Here is a 19616-nt window from a genome sequence, read left to right on the forward strand (position 1 = left end):
CCGGGGGCTGGCTGGTGGGCAGTGCTGGCCGGGGGCAGTGCTGGCCGGGGGCTGGCCGGGGGCAGGCTGGTGGACTTGGGGGCGTGAGGGACCCGGGATCCCCGGGGTGCGTGGGCGCGCAGCCAGGTGCCCCGACGTGACAGCAGGTCCGGCCGCCCCACCCCCCCGGAAGCTGGACGGGAGAAGGGGCTGCCGACCCAGCGTCCAGTCGCTGCCCCGCCGGCCCGTCGGGAGAGCGCTAACGACGTAATGGGGAACCCTTGTTAACTGGGCGTCACCAAACCTGAAATTCAGCCCTTGCCACTCGGCGGCCGGTGGCGTGACCTTGGGTGGTCACTGCCCCGAGTCGCATTCCATCGGGATGACATTGATGCGGCCGGTGGCAGGGCCTGGCCAGGCGAGAAGCCCATGGCGACTCCTTAGAAGGAAGCACCTGGGAGCAGATGCTTTAGAAAGATCAAGGTCATTGAGACTCCTCGCGGGGCTGGAGCTGAGCCTGTGATTCCATCCCCGAGGGGCCTGCGAGGACCCCGTGTCCAGGGCACCATCCCGGGGTGACAGGTGGCAGTGGGACCGCCCTACACTGCGTTCCCCCCGCCCTTAGTCGGTTTAGAGAGGAGCAGAAGTCCATGGGCTCCAGGCTGGACAGTGGGGGATTGTCCTGCCTGGGGCACTGACCCTTCCCTGGGCATCTTCCCTAACCGCACTGTGACGGCCAGAGCTAGGTAGATGCCGCACCTGTGCCACACCTGTGCCTCCTGGGGTGATGTGAACATCTGCACCCTCATAGGCCAGTACCTGGGACTCATTAAGAGATGATTGTGACAGGAATCGCCCTTGAGGTCAGAGTGTGCCTGGGTCAGCGTGTCGTGGCAGGAAGGCAGAAGCGCCAGTCTGCCACTGCTTGGACGTGCAGCCCCACAGCTGGTCGAGGAAGAAGGGACAGGGACAGTGGCCGATGCGCTCTGGAGACTGTGTGCCAGGAGGCTGGTTCGGACACTCGCCTCCGGGAGATTTGGACACGAGTGGACATCTGCTCCTCCTCCCTCACCCACCACCCTGCAAAGCAGAGCCCTTGTGGGGGAGCCTGAGCCTGCTGACCTCTTACCTCCCCCAGACCTCCTCCAGGACCTGTCATCTGATGACAGACAAGAAGGCACGGGAACTAGAACTTTGATGCGTCGTCATTTTTGCCGCTGGCTGGTGGATACGGAAAACACCAGGCAGGAAAGGTTTCCAGAAACCCTCGTGTTGCTCCTGCATTGATCTGACAGGGAGGACGGGGGCCTCCTCTGCTCTCCGGGTTCTGCTTTGCTAATGACAAGTTGTGCCATGCTGCGCATTAGACACTTTTTCTGTGTGGAATGGCTGTAAAAGCAGTAGTGCTTTTGCAATCACACTCCTTCCACCGCTTCCTCTCGGGGTGCTCAGCCCTCCGGTGATACTTCCTCGTCTTCATTGGTGCTGTGGCTGGCCAGCTCAGTTCTTCTAGAATTTACAGGAGTCACTCCTAATTGGGGGGGTTCCTTAATCGGAACGGTGCCAGGCCAAACCAAAGCAGAGCCCTGGCACAGTGAGGGCTCAGGAGCTGTCCACACAAGTCTCGAGGGGCAATTCAGGCTTCTCTGCAGCTCTGGCAGGGTGAGGGGTCACAAGGGGCTGTCAGGGAGCAACAGAGGGTTTCTGGGAGGTGCCCCGTGGCATGATGTGTCTTTGATCTTGGACAGTTCGTTTGCAGACATTGAATGAGTTTTCCACTTTGTCCTGTGCGTGGGAGCTCTGGTGGCCTACTGGTAAGTGGTTGCCCTGCCACCCTGAAGCTTCATGGTTCAGGTCCACCAGCTGCCCCACAGGAGCAAGGCGGACGGTCTCCTCCTGTGTGGTGGACAGCCTCTGAAAAGCCACCAGAGGGTCAGCTGTGTGGGCTCCGACTCCACAGTACACAGCCACCTTAAGTACGCAGCACACAGCATGAAAGCGCTCGCTGCTCCAGAAGCGGCCTGTCACCTTCACTGAGTCGGGCAGCGCAGCCTGTCCTCAGAACCAGCCGGCCACCCGACTCCCGGGGAGCTCTGCTTTATCGTGGGAGCGGGGAGAGTTTGGGCCAGCTGTGAGCGGCTGTCACCAGGTCATTCTGACCCTGGGCCAGTCACCGAGCCCCCGTTTGTACACACAGAGGGACTAGGGACCTTCAGGCGGACGAGTTCGCTGAGGGAGGAGGCTTTATGGCAGCTCTGCTCCCACAGGTGTTGATGGTGAGGTGCCCGGGTCTGGCGCCACTCATGGAGCTTCATCTCAGCAGAGCGCAGGGCGGCCCTGTCCTGCCTCGGCCCTGGGACCGCCTGGATTGCCCACTGTGTTCTCATGCTCCACATTGCCAGGCCTTTCTTCCTAGTCTATCTGTGTCTGGATGCTGAGCTGAAACCTGTTCTGAATACCAGCAGCCCTTGAACACTGGCGGCTGGCCAGGGGCTGCACAGAAGGGCATTGACCAGGACCCCACCACACCCCAGAGGTACCCAGAGGGCAGGCTGACCCCCGCAAGAACACTGGCTTGGAGGCAGCGTGGCCAGCGTGGTTCTTCTGTCCTTGGAGTGCTTGCTGGGCGGGTGGCTCCATGCCCCTGTCTTGGTGGTGGTGCCTCCGTGCTGAGTGCTGTGTGAGTGCAGAGCAAAGACGCGATGCCACGTGTGCCTCCTGGGAGGGGAGTCCGGCACCGTGTACAGGAAGCCTCCAGCCTTGGTTATTTTTTCCTGATGATGGAGGAAATTTGCTGCATTTTCTAATTTTCCCAGATGTTCTGCAGTGGGGGAAAAGTCCAAGGAAGAATGAGGGCCTGCACGGTGCAGTGGCCACCTTCTGAATGTGCCTGTATTGGTGTCTCTGCTTCCAGGTAGCCTTGTAAGACCATCTTGTAGAGGCCGCTGTTCTTGTTCTCTACACGTCACAGCCAAGTTACTGGGGACTGGGTACGGTCCAGGAGAAGGGAGACCTGGCTTTGTGCCTTGGTCTTGTCCCTGAATATCACTGGTCTCCCAGTCCCTAGGTGGGGACCTCTCCAGGCCCCAGCCAGCTCTGCCTGTGCTCAACCCTGTGGGGTCCAGTCTCTGTCCCAGACAGCCTCTTCCTCACAGAGGTAGGCCGGGCTGACCTGGGGTTTGTTTCTGTGTTGACTGAGTGGGGGAACATTTTCTCCTCCACCAGCCCAGCCCACGCCCATGTCACTGAGCCCTCCTGACTCGGGTGACCCCGTAAGAGGAGGACTGCCCCAGAGGGTTCTTACAGAGGCCGGTGGCCTCATCTTTGTCCCCGAGTGGATGATGGGCTTGAACCACTGACCTTTCAGGCAGTACCATGTGGCTTTAACCTTTACACCATGAGCATTGCTTGCATTTTTTTAAGTCAGTGGTTTCAGTTTTTTATTGTTTTGATAAAATTCTGTGTGACTGTGATCTTGTTATTAGCAGGAACTCTCTGCACTTTCACAGGCTGGTTTATACTCACAGAAAGTTTGGGTTCCATGGATGGGCCTCCCGTTTTAACTTTAATGCAGTTTCCCAGACTTGGCAGGCAGCTGTGTTTTGGGGATCCACACACGGTCGGGAGGTTGAGGAACACCACAGCCGTGAAGTGTGTGGGCTTGTGTGTCCTGATTGTGTGACCTGGGTGGGTGGCCCCAGGCTAGTTTTTAATTTTTACTTAGTTTGTTTTTTTAATTTGTAAAAGAGCCAATTCCTCAGAAGGAGGCCATTAATTACAGACAAAAGCCCCTGGCACTTCACAGGCAATGATGCTCTCCCTCCTCCCTGGGCCCTTTTGCCGTAGTGGCCATGTCACTCCCCTGCAGAAAGCTGGGCATCTCCTGGAAAGATATGCAGCCCCATTGCCCTTGTGGAGAATTGCAAGGAGCTGGACTCCTCAGCAGTGGGGTTTGTGTCTTCTGCCCAAGCACAAACCCCAGTAGCTTATAGGCACCAGATGTTCTCGCCAGGAGCATCCCCGAATGTCTGCCTGTCCAGATCCTTCCACACTTAAAGCATGGTTGTGGTCTCTTCATTTTCTGCAGGGCCTTGCCCACCTCTCATGTTATCCATGACCTTTTCAGTCTTCTCTTCTCTGCCGTCGATTCAAGATGTCGACACCAGTGTCTGCTGTGGCCCCCGGGCTCTCTGGGTGCCCCCTGCCTTCTCGGGATGGGTGCCCGTTGTGTAGAGGATGGTGACTGAACCCTGGCCAGCTTGCAGGGTTTTGTTTACAACCCAGTCTTTGTACAAGTGCAAACCCAGACATCAGACTGACAGGCAGTGCTTGTTCATCACAGATTTCAAGTCTCTAATGCGTGGCCTGAGCTGGGGCAGAGCTGACCCCTCACTGGCCCTGGACAAGTAGTAGCAGCAGCCGGAAGGGGCCGTGTGGCCCAGGTGCCCTGCCCTTTACGTGGGACCCTGGGCTCACAGTTCTGTGATGACCAGGCTGGCTGAGTGTGGCCCCTGCATGGTGTCAGCAGCCCCCTGCTGGCCAGGAAGGAGGGTCCTGTTGTTAGACGTGTCCGTTTCACAGCACAGGAGACTGAAGCACAGGAGCGGTCAGGCACTTTGATCAGGTGTCTGGCTGCTGGGCAGATGCCAGGCCTGCCTGATGCACATCCATGCACCCACGTCCTGGGTGTGCTCAGCGGGTACTGCCAGGAGCACTGGCTGTGGGGTGAGCCTGGCTTTGGGGAGAGCCTGGCGGTGGGGCCATCACACAGCAGGCGGGAGCATTTCTGATGTTGGAGATGTGCAGGAAGTGGGACTGGCGTTGGATGGAGGGCTGAGTGGAGATGGCCCCAGGGAGGGGGGCTGCTGGGAGGAGATAGCTTTGGCCTGGTGCTTGGCAGAGTTCTGTGGAATGGCCCCAGGTCTTGGCAGAGCCTGTCATCAGCAGACAGCCCCACAGGAGCGACATAGCAGGGGCTGTCCTCAGAGCCACACAGAGAGATTGTACCTCGATACTGGTGAGTGCCTGCTGGGCATGGAGGAGAGAGGAGGGTGGCTGTATGTCCACTGTGAGCATCCAGTAACATGGAGGGGCATGTCCATTCCCATTCCCTCCCTGAATGGGCTGTAGGCGTGTCGGTGCAGGTACGTGGGATTCATCGGGCACCTTTACTACAAGAAAAGGCTTGAAGAAATACCATGATCCCGAAGGTGGATTTCCCAGGGCGAGGCTTGTCCTTTGTACTCCGGATGTGCTGACCTCTGTGATTTTCCAGACGTGGGAAACTCAGAAGCATAGTTTGTGGTAGTGGGGGACTGCGTTCGCTTCCTCTCTAAAAAAGCCTTGAAGCCCTTCTGGGAAAGCCACGGTGCAGCAAGTGAGAGTGATTGTTGAAGACTATGTTGGGAATAGACATTCGTTCAGGAGCTCTGGTGCCCAAGGAGGAAAAGAGCTGCACTGCCAATCCAAAGGCGAGCAGTTAAAACCCATCCTCTGCTCCTCAGAGAAAAGATGGGCACTCCTGCCATGTGCTTTACAGCCTCGGAAAACACGCTGGAGGGGCGGCTACGTTTAGGCCACATCCTGGGGCTGCACGACCCGCCATCCCGTTCTGAGGGTGTCACTAAACTGGAGCAGACCACATCCCACAGAGCAGTGAGTACATTCAAACCATTGACCTTCGATTATCAACCCTACATAAAATCCCACCAAATCAGTAGGACCTCTTGAGGGAAAACTTACATAACATTAAGGCAAGCCCGATCTGTCCCTAAGTCAGACATTTGTAACCCAGGGACTGCCTGTATTTTGACAGCTTTCTGAGGAAAACAGTAACGTTGTTGTGCTGACTTGAACTTTTCATCTGGATGAGGCTGAAGAGGAGGCGTGGAACTGTGCCAAGGCTTCACTCTGCCCCTTCCTGGACCATGCCCACCTCTGGTCCACAGGAAGCTCACACCTTCCACCACTCTGGTTTCCCTCTCAGCTGATGGAATTATTCCTTCTTCTCCCCATCATGCCTCCTTCTCCCCTTCATTGCTCCCTTTCGCCATCATCCTCCCTCCGTCCATCCCTCCTCCTTCCATCCTTCTCTCCTTCCTCCCTCTCTTCTCTCTCCTCCCCTCGTTCCTCCCTCCATCCCTCCCTCCATCCATTCCTCCTTCCTCTCCACTGCTCCGTCCTCCTCTCCATCCCTCCTTCTTCTCCCCATCCCGCCATCCCTCCTCTCTCCTTCCTCCCTGCTCCATCCACCCCGGCACCCCTCCATCCTTTCCTCGGTCCCTCCTTCATCCCTCCTTCTCTCCTCTCCATCGCTCTGTCCTTCCCTCCATACCTAATTCCTCCCTCTGTCCCTCCTTCCTCTCATCCCTCTTTCCTCCCTCCTTCCTCTCCACCGCTCCATCCTCCCCTAACCTGCTCTTTCCTCCTCTCCTGTCTCCCCCTCATCTGAGAGCCTGTCTCCGTCTCTCCTTCCTTCATTCCGTCTTTCTCTCAGTGAGGGCCTCTTCCTTCACCTCTGGGAAGAGGCCTCCAGGGAAGACGCCTGTGCACTTGCCCAGCCTGGCTGCTGGGGGGCTGCCATGTCTGCCCACATCCTACCAGTGACTGCCTCTTGCCCTCAGGGTTGTGGCTTGTGCTCCGGATACGTCCTTTGCTGCCTGTCACTCCGGCTCCAGGCTCCCCTCTCCCCGGCCAGATTTTCTGTTTTCTCTGGGTCTTTGCTGACCGTGTACAAAGCACTCTTGATTTCCCTGGTCAGGAAGCAGTCTCCTGCCCTAGGCCCTGCCTTCCCCTAGTGCTGCCTTCCCTACTCTCCTTGCTCCCCGCACTCTGCCAGAGCGTCCTTTTCAGGGTCACAGGAGTGGGCAGTGAGGCGCCCTCTCAGCATCTCCATGGCTTCCAGGGTCTCTTGTGTGTTGCCATTGCTCTCTGCGTGCTTCTTCCCCACTGCTGTGCCCAGCATCAGTCTGGAGCTCTTCCCGTTCCTGACCTGCCTCATTCCCCAGCTGCAGGTGCTTCAGCTCAGTGCCCTGACTGCCGTGCACGCCTGTGCTCTGTGCTTACAGTGGTTTCCCGCCATTCCTGAACTGCCAGGCCTTTCTTCTGAGGCACCTCCGGGTGGGCTTGCACCACTCGCCTTTCACCTAGCAGCCCAACACACAGCCGTCTGTGACATCACACTGACTGGAGAGTTCTGGTGGTGGTGTGCCTTAAGCATTTCACTGATGACCAAAACTTCAGTGGTTCAGATCCCACAGCCATTCTTCAGGGGGAAAGACGGCAGCCTCCTCCTCGGAAACCCAGTAGAGGATCAGGGGAGTCAGAATCACCTCGGCAGCAGAGGCTTGGGGCGTTTAGACCTGTGTGCGTGTTTGTAACTCCTACATACCTGCCTCCAGCCAGACCCCTTCTTGTGCTCCCCCCACTCCCCTGTACTGCTTGAAAGCTCTCATCATGGCAGGGAGACGTCTCTTGAGATACTGTTGTGAAGCCATTGCCAGATCTCTGCCTTCCCCTGCCCTCAGCCGCCCGTCCCGTCACCGTTGATGGCAAAGCTCTCCTCTCACTTGTTTGGGCCAGAACCCTGGAGACATTCCTAGCTCCTTTGTCTCCTGGAATCCTCGTCAGGATTCTTGTTTAGCCCGTGATGGCCGCTGGAGCCCCAGCCTTCACATCCTGCGTGCAGCAGAGGCATCACCTCATTTGGCCAGCTCCCTGCATGGAGTGGACCAGCCATTTCTAGTCCCTTTATAACTCCTGATGCTCGGTTGTCACCTCCTGTTCTCTTGGCAGCTCTAAGCACCTCTACCCTGCGTCTGTTTGCACTGGGAACAGTTTACACATCACTGTGTTCCCAGGACCTGCTGGAGTGCTTGGGAAGAGCAGGCATGCTAAGTAGCTCTTGGCCAAATGAACTTCACCTCCATCCGGTTGGAAAGTGCCTTCTTCAGGTGCCCCTCACCCTTGTCCCCTTCGTGCCTCCTGGAGCATCCAGTATGGCCTGTCCCTCTGCTTTGTCAAGGCAGGAGTGACCACAGAAGGCAGCCTTAGAGGACAGTGCAGGATCGTTCTTCCTGGCGAGATGCCAGCTCTGGACACATCACACATGCTGCCCAGCCTGCCTTCCACTGGCTCTGAGGGGCTGGTCTGGCATTTGCCCTGGTGGCTGGACTCTGGCAGGTCCCTGCACACCTGGCAGCACGGCCTGGCTGCACTTCTCCAGCCCCCTGCAGGTGCTTCCTTCCCTCAGCATCCCCCATCTTCCCTGCTCGGCACGTAGCTTGGTCCAGCCCTGCTCTCTGACTGCCAGCACTAGGTCCACCCTGCTTTTCCCTGTCAACCGAGGATGCGCCCCTGAGACCTGCCTCTCTGGCTGTGCCGCTGCTTTCCTGTCAACCAGTGTACGGAAGCCTGGTGTCCCCTTGCTCTGAGCTGGCACCAGGGCCTGATCCAGGGCGCCCCACCTTTTCTCTTTGGAATTGTGTTCCCCCTGGTTTTGCACCATTGTTTATGATCAGGACTGCCAGGTGACACCCACACACTTGTGACATCACATCCTGAAGTGGACCTCCTTGAATCCAGGATGGCAGCCTTGTCCGCCCACTTCTCGAGCCCACCTCATTTTCCTGGCCTGGCTTCTCTTGGTTTTGACCTCTAGTTGTCGAGAATGCCCCCAGTCACCTTGGACCTCAGCTCTGTTTGCATTTACTGTCTTGGGCCTCTCCTGTGATTTCGTGGACCTTGGGGACCTTCCGTCTACCCCAGATTTGTATCTGGCCTGAACTCTCCAGCATCGTGTAACTAGTAGCTTGTAAGATCCTCCCTTGCGTCTCTGTGTCATCTCAGCTTGTGTAATCTGGGTCTCAGTCTCACCACACCCCTCTTCTCCTGCCTTCCCCTCTCTGGTGACGTGCACCTTCTCCTCCTGCCTCGGCTCAGGTCCCTCTGAGAGTCAGAGTTGACCCTCTGTTCTCACACCCCGTCTGCTCGCCCTCTGGGTCCAGCTTCAGAGCATGTGCAGCAGTGGTCATGTGCCACCTTCTCTCATGCTGCTCTTGGCCAGAGCCACCTCCTCTCACTGGGTTCTCACGGCATCTTCCTGACTGCCCTTGCCGCCGCGGTCTCTCCTCACCCAGTGTGTCCACCCAGCCACACCATCCTTTCCCACGATCTTCCCAGCTTCCTCAGCGTGAAGGCCAAGGTCGTGAGGGAGGCCCACTGCCTGGCCTCCACTTCTTTGGAAACACTGTACAGCCACCATGTCTGCTCCTACACACAGACACTCCTGGGCAACCTTGGGGCTTCTGCACATGTTCACTTTGTGGGACACTCGTCCCCAGATGTCTGGGGCTCGTCCCTTCACTCTCAACTTGATAAGGCCTTCCCTTTGGCTCCGTTTGAATATACAGCCCCACCAACAAAGTATACTGAGGCAAGGCCTCATTTTAGGGTTGGCACTGATCTCCACGTGTAGCCTGTACCTGGATCTAAGCCGTCCCGAGAGGTGTGGAGGCTGTCCCCTTGCAGCCTCACTTCTGCTGGGCGAGGTGCGGCCTCCTGGGCGCATCTCAGCTGATTTAGGTTTGCAGCTTTGTTCTGATTTTACTTCTACTGCCCTTCTAAAAACAGATCTGTGTCATCAACAGATTTCTGCAGGTAACCAGGGGATGGAGACTGATGATGCCAGCACGTGAGGGTGGGGCACGGTGGTGCTGTGTTCTCCCCGCAGCAGGCTCCTTTCAGCACCTCCCACCCTCTGAGAAACTGGCCGCAGACATGCCTGTTTTCAAGAACCTGTTTAAACAGGCTCGCAGTTCTAATCCACCAGCTGCTCTTCAGAAGGATGGGCTTTCTCCTCCTGTGAGATCCCTCAGTGGCACCCAGCAGCATTTGAATAGGGGGGTGATGCACCCTTTTCTCCAGGGAGAGGGTTTACACACCCCTTTCTGCAGGGAGGCACCTTCAGGTTGTACAGTGTGCGTGGGGAGGTCAGTTCATGATAGCATGTGGTTGGGGTTGGGGTTGATTGCCTTTGAATCGAGCTCGACTCACAGCAACCCTGTGAACAAAAGGCTGGAAGCCTTTCTCTAACTATCGACATTTATCAGTGTTCATAGCAGGAAGCTCCCCTAATTTGCACAACTGTTCCAGGCTGAACACCAGCCGCTGAGATTGAAGTCCGCCGAATGTGAGGTGCTCTGCCATTCGGAGCTCACCTAGCCCCTCAGAAAATGGGGCAAATGTTTAGAAACCTCCTCAGATTTCTTACTTCATCAGGAGACGTTGGGTAAACCCTTCCTTCCTGCACCAGTAAGAATGGGGACAGCGCTATGATGACAATCCAGAACGCATTTCTTTGTCAGCAAATACTGTCAGGAATTTTGTGCACACATGGAGAAGGCGTGCAGGAACCTGGGAGAGCGCTGGCGCTGCGGGGGAGCTTTGCTGGGAGCTGGAGGGACCTGCAGATGTTTCATACAAGTCTCAGCCGAGGGCGTTTGCCAGATTCTGCTTCAGTAGTGAAAACAGGAAGGATTACTTTTTTGTGAGTCACTGAGGGCAAAAGATGTAGTGGAGAAAATAGAACTTACCATCAGCTCTCAAGTTGGAAGAACCCCTGTATGTTGAAAAGCTGTGTAATGTAATAAAATACCAAGGAAAAATAGACTAATTCTGTCTAATTGATAAGCATTTGAGTATTTGGTATTAACAGGATAAGATCGGGACATGAATACAAACTAAACTAAAAATAAGCTTCTCCCCCAAACACACAGCAGTCAGCAGGCAGATAGAACTCTAAGGAATTGGCTCCAGTTGGTCAGAGTGCCTGTCCTTGACGTGTTGGACAAGGCACACAGTGTGGCACACTGAACTGTATAACGTCGTGTTTTTTAGGTTAATGATAGAATACTTAATTCTGTAATGGAAAATTGATAAGTCACCAAAACTTTCCACACGAAAGCCCAGTACCAGATGTGTCATGATGAATTCTACCAAATTAACAAAGAGTTAACAACAGTGCTTCACGCACTCTTCCCAAAAATTGAGGTGAGAATGCTTCCCAACTTATTCTATGAGGCCAATATAAATTACCCTTAAACCAGTATCAGACACAAGAAAAGAAAATGGTAGAACAAATATAAATGTAAAATGACTCAAGAAAATACAAACTAAATTCAGCAATATATTAGGAAGGTTATATAGCATGTCTAAGTAGGATTCATCCCGGAAATGCAAGGTCGGTCAAACGTGTGAAATTTAATCCGTATTGACAGAATCCATTTTAACAGAATAAACTCTAAAAACACCCGACAAAGTAAGACTAGGGGAAACATTTTCAACCCGACAAGGGACATCTTTGAGGTTGAAAACTTTCCCCGTAAGATAAGGAATAAGACACAAAATTGTGCCCACTACTTCTGGACAATCTTGTAATAGAGGTTGTAGCCAGAGTAATTAGACAAGGAGAAATAAAAGACTTTAATAAAATTGTAAGGAATGTGGCAAGGGGGAGGGTACAAACCGTATTTGAGTCAGTAAACTAGTCAGAGTTAGGTTACCAGATACAAATACAAGATACGCAGAAATCAACTGTGAGCAAGTCAAAGGAAAATTAAGACATGATTTCACTGTGAGAGCTTGGGAAGAGTACAACACTTGAGAATAAAACTTAATATTCTGTTCAGATTGGTCTGCAGGTTCAACACAATCCCTAACAAAATCGAAATTAAATTTCTTTCTGTACTTGACAAACTGATCCTAAAATTTATATGATAATTAGAGACAACTAGAACAGCACCCTCCCACAAAAAAAAGTCTTGGGAGGGAACAGAGCTAGGGAGTTCAGCCTCTCGGCCTCAGGACTCATTACAAAGCTGCTGTAGTTGGGAGCGGGTGGCACTGGCAGAGCTGAGCGTGCAACAATGGAGTGGGCCTGCGAGCCCAGAAATGAGCCTGGGCATTTACGGTCACTGGGTTTCCACAAAAGCACCACAGCCGCTCAAAGGGAAAGAACAGGCCTTTCAGCAAATGGCACTGGGAAGACGGTGTATCCACATGGGAAATCCAGGTATGAGACGAGACACTTAGGAACACAAGAGGTGTGGATGGGGCTTTGTGGCCTGGCACCGAGAGTTTTTCAGCTGGGATGCCTCAAAGGGCAATAACCGAAACAAAACTGGGACTTGATTACGAGAAGACCAACTGTACCTACCGTGAAGGACACCAGCAAGTGAAGGCAACTCTTAGAAAAACATTTCCATTTCCCTGATACTGTGTTTGGTGCCATCGTGTCAAGTACGACTCAGAGGAACAACATATCAGAGCCTTGGCCTGGCCTGTGCCATCCTTAACAACCTCTGGCACAGCCAAGCCCATTGCACAGTCACTATGTCCATCTACATGGGTGAGGGTCTTCCGTCCCTTCACCGTGCCCCCACTTTTCCAAGTGTGATGTCCCGCTCCAAGGAATAACCTGTCCTAGCAACATGCCCAAAGTATGTGAAACAGAACTTCTTCTCTGACTCCAACTGTGGCATTTGGACAAGAACAAACTGGGAGGAGGGTAGAGAGAATGGTGCAACAGTGAATGAATGGAAACCCAAAATCTCTGTAAATGTTTATGAACATTAATAAAATATAATTATAGGGGAGGAAAAAAGCACTCTGATTGCACCTCTAGACGTATCTGTCTGTTCTTTTGGCAATCTGTGAGGTCTTCAGCCCTCTCCCTCCAGCCTCACAACTCAGGCATCTTCTGTAATCTTTCATCATTGTCCAGCTTTCAGCAGCAAAGAATACCTTGGGCCTCAAGCTGACATTGCTTCTCAATAATTTGGAGAGATTCTTGACTATAGACTCTTTCAGTGCAATACATCTCCTGACGTCCTGACTGCTGATAAAAGTGTATTGAAAAGGATTGACATGCACTTCGCAAATAACAGGCCTCTGAAAACCCTGTGAACAGTAGAGGAACACAGATAGATGCAATAGTAGAGGTAAAACCCAGCCTGGAAGTGAATAAAAATGGGGAGAAACAGCTGCAAACCTTCTTTCTTTGATAAAGGTCTAATATTCTAGTATCCATAATATTTAAAGAGCTCTTAACAGCTCAACAATAAAAACTATTAAAGCATGAACAAAGGATGTGAGTGGACTCTCCAGCAGGTGACTGTGGCTGTAAATTGCACTGTTGTTCTGTACCTTCAGAACACTGTCATAGCTGACCCTCTAACAGGTTTTCAGAGGCTGCCCATCTCTCACGGAGCAGCTGGTGGATTTGAACCACTTGCCTTTGGGTGGGCAGTGTAACTGCTCACTGCTAAACTGCCAGACGTAATCATACTAGAAATGCTTTAAAAATAAAACCTCAGAAGAGAGCAGAGCTGAGACTTCACTCCCTGCTAGGGAGGTGATTACTTGTCTGTCTTCTGCAGAGTTGTATTCAAGCTGCCTTTGGGTAACAGTGCAACTCCCTAGAGACTAGGCTACCAGAGCTCAAGAGGAGATCTGCAAGTGGTCAGCAAGCCCACAAAGAGAAGTTCAATACCAGTAACCCTTACGGAGATGGACAGCAAAGCCAAGTGAGGGACCACTCCACACCCACTAGTATGGCTAGGATTGAAAAGATAGACAATAACAGGTATTTTAAGAAAGTGGAGAAATTGATCTTTCTAGATTGCTCTTGGGAATGTAAAATGCTGCAGCTTTGGAAAAGCTGCTTCTCACTGTAGAATGGTGGGCCGCCTGTTTTGACTGTAGAAGAGTGACCCTCCTGGTGTCCTGGCTGTGGACCCTGCAGCCCCTCTGATGCTCCAGTGGTGGAGGCAGGAGGGCCCTGCAAGCCCACACATGGTGGGGTGCAGAATGCAAACCCCCTGGAGAACAGCTCATGGCGTTGGTCAAATTGGCCATCCCACCAGATTTAAAGTGACCCACCTGAGCAGAAAATGGGAATCTTACCAGCAGCAAGGAAGAAGGGCGTTCAGCTCGAGTCCCTCGGGGTCAGAGAACCCTGCGCCAATCAGGCCAGGGTCTAGCCGGGAGCAGCAGTACAGACCCGAGGAGCACAAGAGACACAGCCGACTTCGGACTGCTGCCCCATGGAGCCAGAGCCAGGGACCTTCGCCCAAAGCCAAGGGTCAGGGGAAGACACCATAAATGGCTTTGTAGCACTGACCTAAAGCTGAGAACGTCAAAGAACCCGCAGGGTATTTGATAAGCTGTCTAAGGAATTAGATCCTGTTTCCAACCTAAATTGTAACCTGCCAACTTCCCCAGTAAACCCCCGTAATCATGAGTATGGTTCTGTGTGCTTGTTGCAGTGGATTTCCAGATGCAGTGTTAGCCCTGGGAGGGGCCGTTGGTGTTGTCATTGGTCGATGCAGGTGCAGGACCACCTGACCTTGTGCAGGCAGGCCTTGTGCTGTGGGGGTTGCTGATGGGGCATTTCCCCCTTGGGAAGTTAGAGGAGGTCAGATTCAGCTGTGTCCTGGCAGGAGGACAGCGGGTCTCCCACATGGACACTCCTGTGTCCCGGCTGTAGGACAGCAGGTCCCCCACGTGGACACTCCTGTGTCCTGGCCGTAGAACTGTGGGTCTCCCGTGTGGACACTCCTGTGTCCTGGCAGTGGACAGCGGGTCTTCCACGTGGACACGCCTGTGTCCTGGCCGTAGGACAGCGGGTCTCTCAGGTTGATTCTGGAGCTTCTTAGGAACATCTGATTTCTTCCTCAGGTGCCCTATGAAACACTGAACAAACGCTTCCGAGCAGCTCAGAAAAACATCGACCGAGAAACAAGCCACGTCACCATGGTGGTCGCTGAGCTGGAGAAGACCCTGAGCAGCTGCCCTGCCGTGGACTCGGTGGTCAGCCTTCTGGACGGCGTGGTGGAGAAGCTCAGTGTTCTGAAGAGGAAGGTGAGTGAGCCCTGCAGACCTAGCCAAGCCAGTGAGTGAGTGTGCCATCAGGATGAGCAGTTTTCCCCCCGAGCTGGACGTGACTGAGGCTGGGAAGTCATGAAGTAGAAAAGCTGTGTAGTGTGGTGGACAGACTGTGGTCCGTGACAGCCCAGAGGACACAGGACAGCTCTTGGTTTACAGTTCACCTCAGAGGACTCGGCACCTACAACTTCCACGGTTTCAGGTCTCAGATGTTCTGTGACTTGTAGGGAGGATATATGCCTAGGTGCTAATTCCATTTAAAGAACCTTCTCACATTAACTCTGCTAGGGTTTGACAGGATACTCAAGACTCACTGCCCTGTTTTTTAGGATTCAGCTAATTTTGAATTTAAACACCTTAACAGTTTCAGAAGATCATGTTTATCAAGGCCATGATTTTTTTTCTAGATGGGTTTAGTTTCAGGGAAAAGCTATCTTCCACTCTTTCTGTGTCTTTCCATTAAGTCTTTTCAACTGAGTATGTTACCTACACTGACTTTCTGTAGAATGACCACAGTTGGCGCGTTGCAGGAGGTTAGCAGAGGTGTGTTTCCCAGGAGGCGGCTGAGCTCAGCTGTCCAGACTTTGGTTCCTTCCACATTCTGGTCTTGCTCTTGAGAAACAAGCCCCGGGCTGCTTGTTTCCCACCCAGCAGGGCTGGTCAGCTGGCCACTTCTCTTCTTGCAGATGTCAGAGAAAGTGAATCAGGATTTTTACCTGGCTGCTGAGAAGTGTGAATGTGTGAACACACCTTCTCTTCCATCGTCAGAGAACTGGACCATCGCTCTTCCAGCCACACACTCCCACCTGCCAGGGGCCTTTGCTGAGTTACATGGAGCTGTGCAGGTGTGGGGTGACTTTCTTGTGCACATCTCCTAGCGCTTCTCCCACCAGGAGCATGGAAGCTGGGGCCCAGGCAGCCTGCGCACTGGCCTCTTGAGAGAGTCCTAGAGACAGAACCTGGAGGCTGGGGCCTCGGCCCCTAGGAATCTACCCTCAGTGAATTTAGATGTGCCGGAGAGAGCTCGGACTCTGCCAACAACGAACAAAACAAGAACAGTCATCTTACAGAGACTGTGGCTTGTCAAAGGAAACCCAGATTCGTAAGAAAGAAGGGCTCTCTCCTTGGATGCTGCTGCTGGGGTGGGTGTCAGCTTCCTGTCCCACGTTTAGTGACCAGGCTGTCTTTGGACTCCAGGACTGTCTCTTGCTCAGACAGCTAGAATGCCAAGATGTGTAACAGATTGCTTTCTTATATCTTAAATTTCATGTCAGAATAGCACGTGGGATTTCTTATTTCTGTGGCAGATACTCAGATAAATCTTCCCACTGAGAACAGCCCCAAAAAAGCTAGAGAGGACTTTTTAAATGCGCCCTATTTAAAGCATCTGAGAGCTCGGGCGATGGAGGGGACACCTCATGAGTGGTGAGATGGTGAGGAAGCTGCTTCCACCATTTAAATTCACTGAGGGTAGATTCCGAGACCCCAGCCTCCAGGTTCTGTCTGTAGGAGTCTCTCAGGAGACCAGCGCGCAGGCTGCCTGGGCCCCAGACTCTCTGCTGGGGCCGCAGACACTCCTGCCCGTCCTGGCGGGCATAGCGCACGGAAATGAGCACAAGGTCACCCCACACCTGCACAGTGCCATGTAACTCAACAAAGGGCCCCCCTTGCAGGGGGACTGTGTGGTTGGGAGAGTGAGGGCCCAGTTTTCTTTTTGGTCAGGTACCACATGTGACTTTCTCTGAGGGTCCTGCTTCTGGGCCAGGTGACACAGGGCCAGTGCAGAGCAGGAATCTAACTAGAGGCCTTTCTGACACTAGCTGGGGCCCTGGAGTGCAAAGCCTGAAGAATGAAGGTGCATCAGACATGAACTCACTCACAAAAGCTACAGCCCAAACTCAAAAACTCCTCCCATTCCCAGCATCCTTAGCTTTCAGCTTTGTGGAAGTAGATCCAGCCCAGTGGGGCCTCAGGCACAGACAGAAGATCCAAGAGGATCCTTTCAACGTGGGCATCAAGTCATTCTTAGAAATAATTACTTATAAACATACCATGACCAGCACAGAGAACACCAGCGATGAGAATTAGGAACTTCGCTTATTGTATTAAAAGAAGAAAAAGATCAGCTAGATAATATCTACAGGAAACAAAGTATAGGAAATTAGAGTTTTAGAAGGACCATTGAAAACCTCAAGAAATGAAAAATTCACTGTTTACTTACTTACAAGAAGCATATTAGTTTTTAACAGTTAGACACAGAAAAAGAGAGAATTAATGACCTGCAAGGTAGGTCTGAAGAAATGATCTAAAATGTAGCAAAAAGAGATAAGATAAAAAATACACATGAAAATAAGCAACATGGAAAATAGAATAAAACTTGTTTTGTTTAGTTAGAGTTTCAGAAAGAGGTGAGCGGAAGAATGAGGCATAGAATATATTATGAAGAATTGATGATGGAGAAATTTCCAGAACTGATGAGAATTCTCAGCTCAGACATTAAGGAATCCTACATGTTAAAAAAGCAGACAGAGGAAAAATTTTAAAAACAGCTGCGAAAAAACTCCTTGCATGCATACAAGCACTGATAGCCAATAACATGACGGCATCTCAAGCCCAGAACCAATGAAATGCACTGAAGAAAGTGGTCGGCGTTCTAGACCAGTCTGTCCAGTGTGTAGTTACTAATGACGTGAGTGGTCAGCTGTTTCGTTTTACTCTCATCCATCCAACACCCCAGGTAATGGCAGACAGGAAATCACGAGACCTGTAACATTGGAGCAATCATCTCTCCAGAATGCTAAAGTGCAAGGGTGTCAGTGAAAGGCCACGGTGACCCGAGTCACGGTGTTCCCATTTACTTCCTGTGCATCTGACAGTTGTACAACGAACACGGGAAACTGACGAATTGTTGCCTTTGAACTGTGGAGTTGGCGGAGAGGGTTGACTGTGCCATGGGCTGCCAAAAAGAACAGAGAGGTCTGCCTCAGAGGATGTGCAACCAGACTGCTCTGCAGAGGCACGGAGATGACACTCGGTCTCACATACGTCAGGCATGTTGTCAAGAGGAAACTACATCATGTCAGGAAAGAGTCTCAGAAAGGAAGCTTCTCAGCACAGTTGACGCAGTGACTGTAACAGTGGCCCGGGGCGCAGCGGAGATGGTGAGGATGGCGGGACAGGCGTGGCCGGGAGTCAGCTCCGCAGCGCCCAGTAACAACGACATTAAAATTAAACAGTTCAGTTCTTCAGTTGTATTACCTACACATGGCTAGTAGTCCTGGGTTGTAGAGGACACAGCATTTTCCGTCACTCTGAAGGGGCAGAGTCCGTGAGGAATGGGTCTACTAACTCAAAGGTCAAGCCTCCCCGGTAGTTCGCATCCATGAGTGGTTCCATGGGAGAAAGCTGGACAGTCTTTTCATGCAATTTACGTCCTTAGAAACCCAGCGGAGGATCAGTTAGGCGTGTCTTCCAGCTCAGTGGCAAGGAGAATGAAGAAGGAAAACACGCATTTTAACAGGATTGATGGTAATGGGTGAAAAGTGTAATGGTAAGGACAGCATAGTGCAGTGGTTATGAAGAGCTGCACTCTTATCAGAAGGTTGGCGGTTGGAACCCCCAGGCTGCTCTGGAGGGGAAGGATAAGGCCATCTCCTTCCAGAAAGATTGACTGCTTTGGAAATCCTGCTGGTCATTGTCCTTTGTCCCAGAAACTCACCTGATGGCAGTGACTTTGGTTTGGAATGGAACCATTAACCAGGAGGCTTTAACACAGGTAAGCTGTATGCCTGTCAGAGTGTAGCTTCAGCAGATCTAAAGCAAAAATAGCCTAACTGAAAAGAAGACACACTTCAGCAATGTGGTGACTCTTACCATGTCTCTGAAACGTCAGCATTGCAAGCAGACAAGTCCATGGACTGTGTAATAAATACACGTTGCCTAATGATTGTCAGTAGAGCCATGTTCCCTACAACAGGAGACTCTCAAGCATATGGAATGTTCATAAAAGATTATATGGAAGATAAGACAAATCTGAAAATACCAGAGGCTTGGCGTTGTGTATAGTATACGTACACTTGTTGCTGTGTACCATTGAGGCAGAACCATAGCCGATCCTCCAGCGAGCTTTCAGAGGCAGCGAATTGCACGGAAGGAGATTGCCCTTCCCTCTCCCACAGAGCAGCTGCTGAATTTGAAGTGCGTGGCTTCAGGATTGCCTTTTAGCTGCATGCCACTAGGTCACCAGAGCTCCCCCATATATAATATATACACAAAATCAGTAATAACAATAAAATTCTCCAGTAGACAATTACCTGATTTAAAAGTGAACCATCTATGAATGAGTGAATATGTAAAATATGCATATTTTAAAGGAAGGTGGACGTGAGGCAGCACGGAATGACAAAGGAAAATATTACAATGAAATGTGCGAGGAGCTAGAGTCGGAAAATCAAAAGGGCAGAACTCGTTCAGCGTTACTTAAGCTCAAGGAACTGAAGAACAAATTCCAACCTCGAGTTGCTATAATCAAGGATGCTTTAGGCAGAATGTTCAATGATCCAGGAGGTATCAAAAGAAGATGGAAGGAATATACTGAGTCATTGTATCGAAAGGAATTGGCAGATACAGAAGAATTTAATGAAATAACATTTGAGCAAAAGCCTAAGGTGATGAAGGAAGAAGTTCAAGCTGCT

General features: G+C 52.1%; 1 protein-coding gene across 1 annotated transcript in view; it reads left to right on the forward strand.

Moving 5' to 3' along the window:
• The window catches only part of MAEA (macrophage erythroblast attacher), a 32870-nt gene that overhangs the window by 572 nt on the left and 12682 nt on the right, over nt 1–19616 (forward strand). Inside the window, exon 2 of the mRNA XM_006893594.1 lies at nt 14716–14898. Within this exon, the coding sequence (XP_006893656.1) occupies nt 14716–14898 (183 nt within the window). The remainder of the gene's footprint in view (nt 1–14715; nt 14899–19616) is intronic.

The sequence above is a fragment of the Elephantulus edwardii genome, unplaced genomic scaffold, assembly GCF_000299155.1.
Source record: "Elephantulus edwardii isolate Elephantulus edwardi_28Jun2011 unplaced genomic scaffold, EleEdw1.0 scaffold00129, whole genome shotgun sequence".
In the NCBI taxonomy this organism is placed as follows: domain Eukaryota; kingdom Metazoa; phylum Chordata; class Mammalia; order Macroscelidea; family Macroscelididae; genus Elephantulus; species Elephantulus edwardii.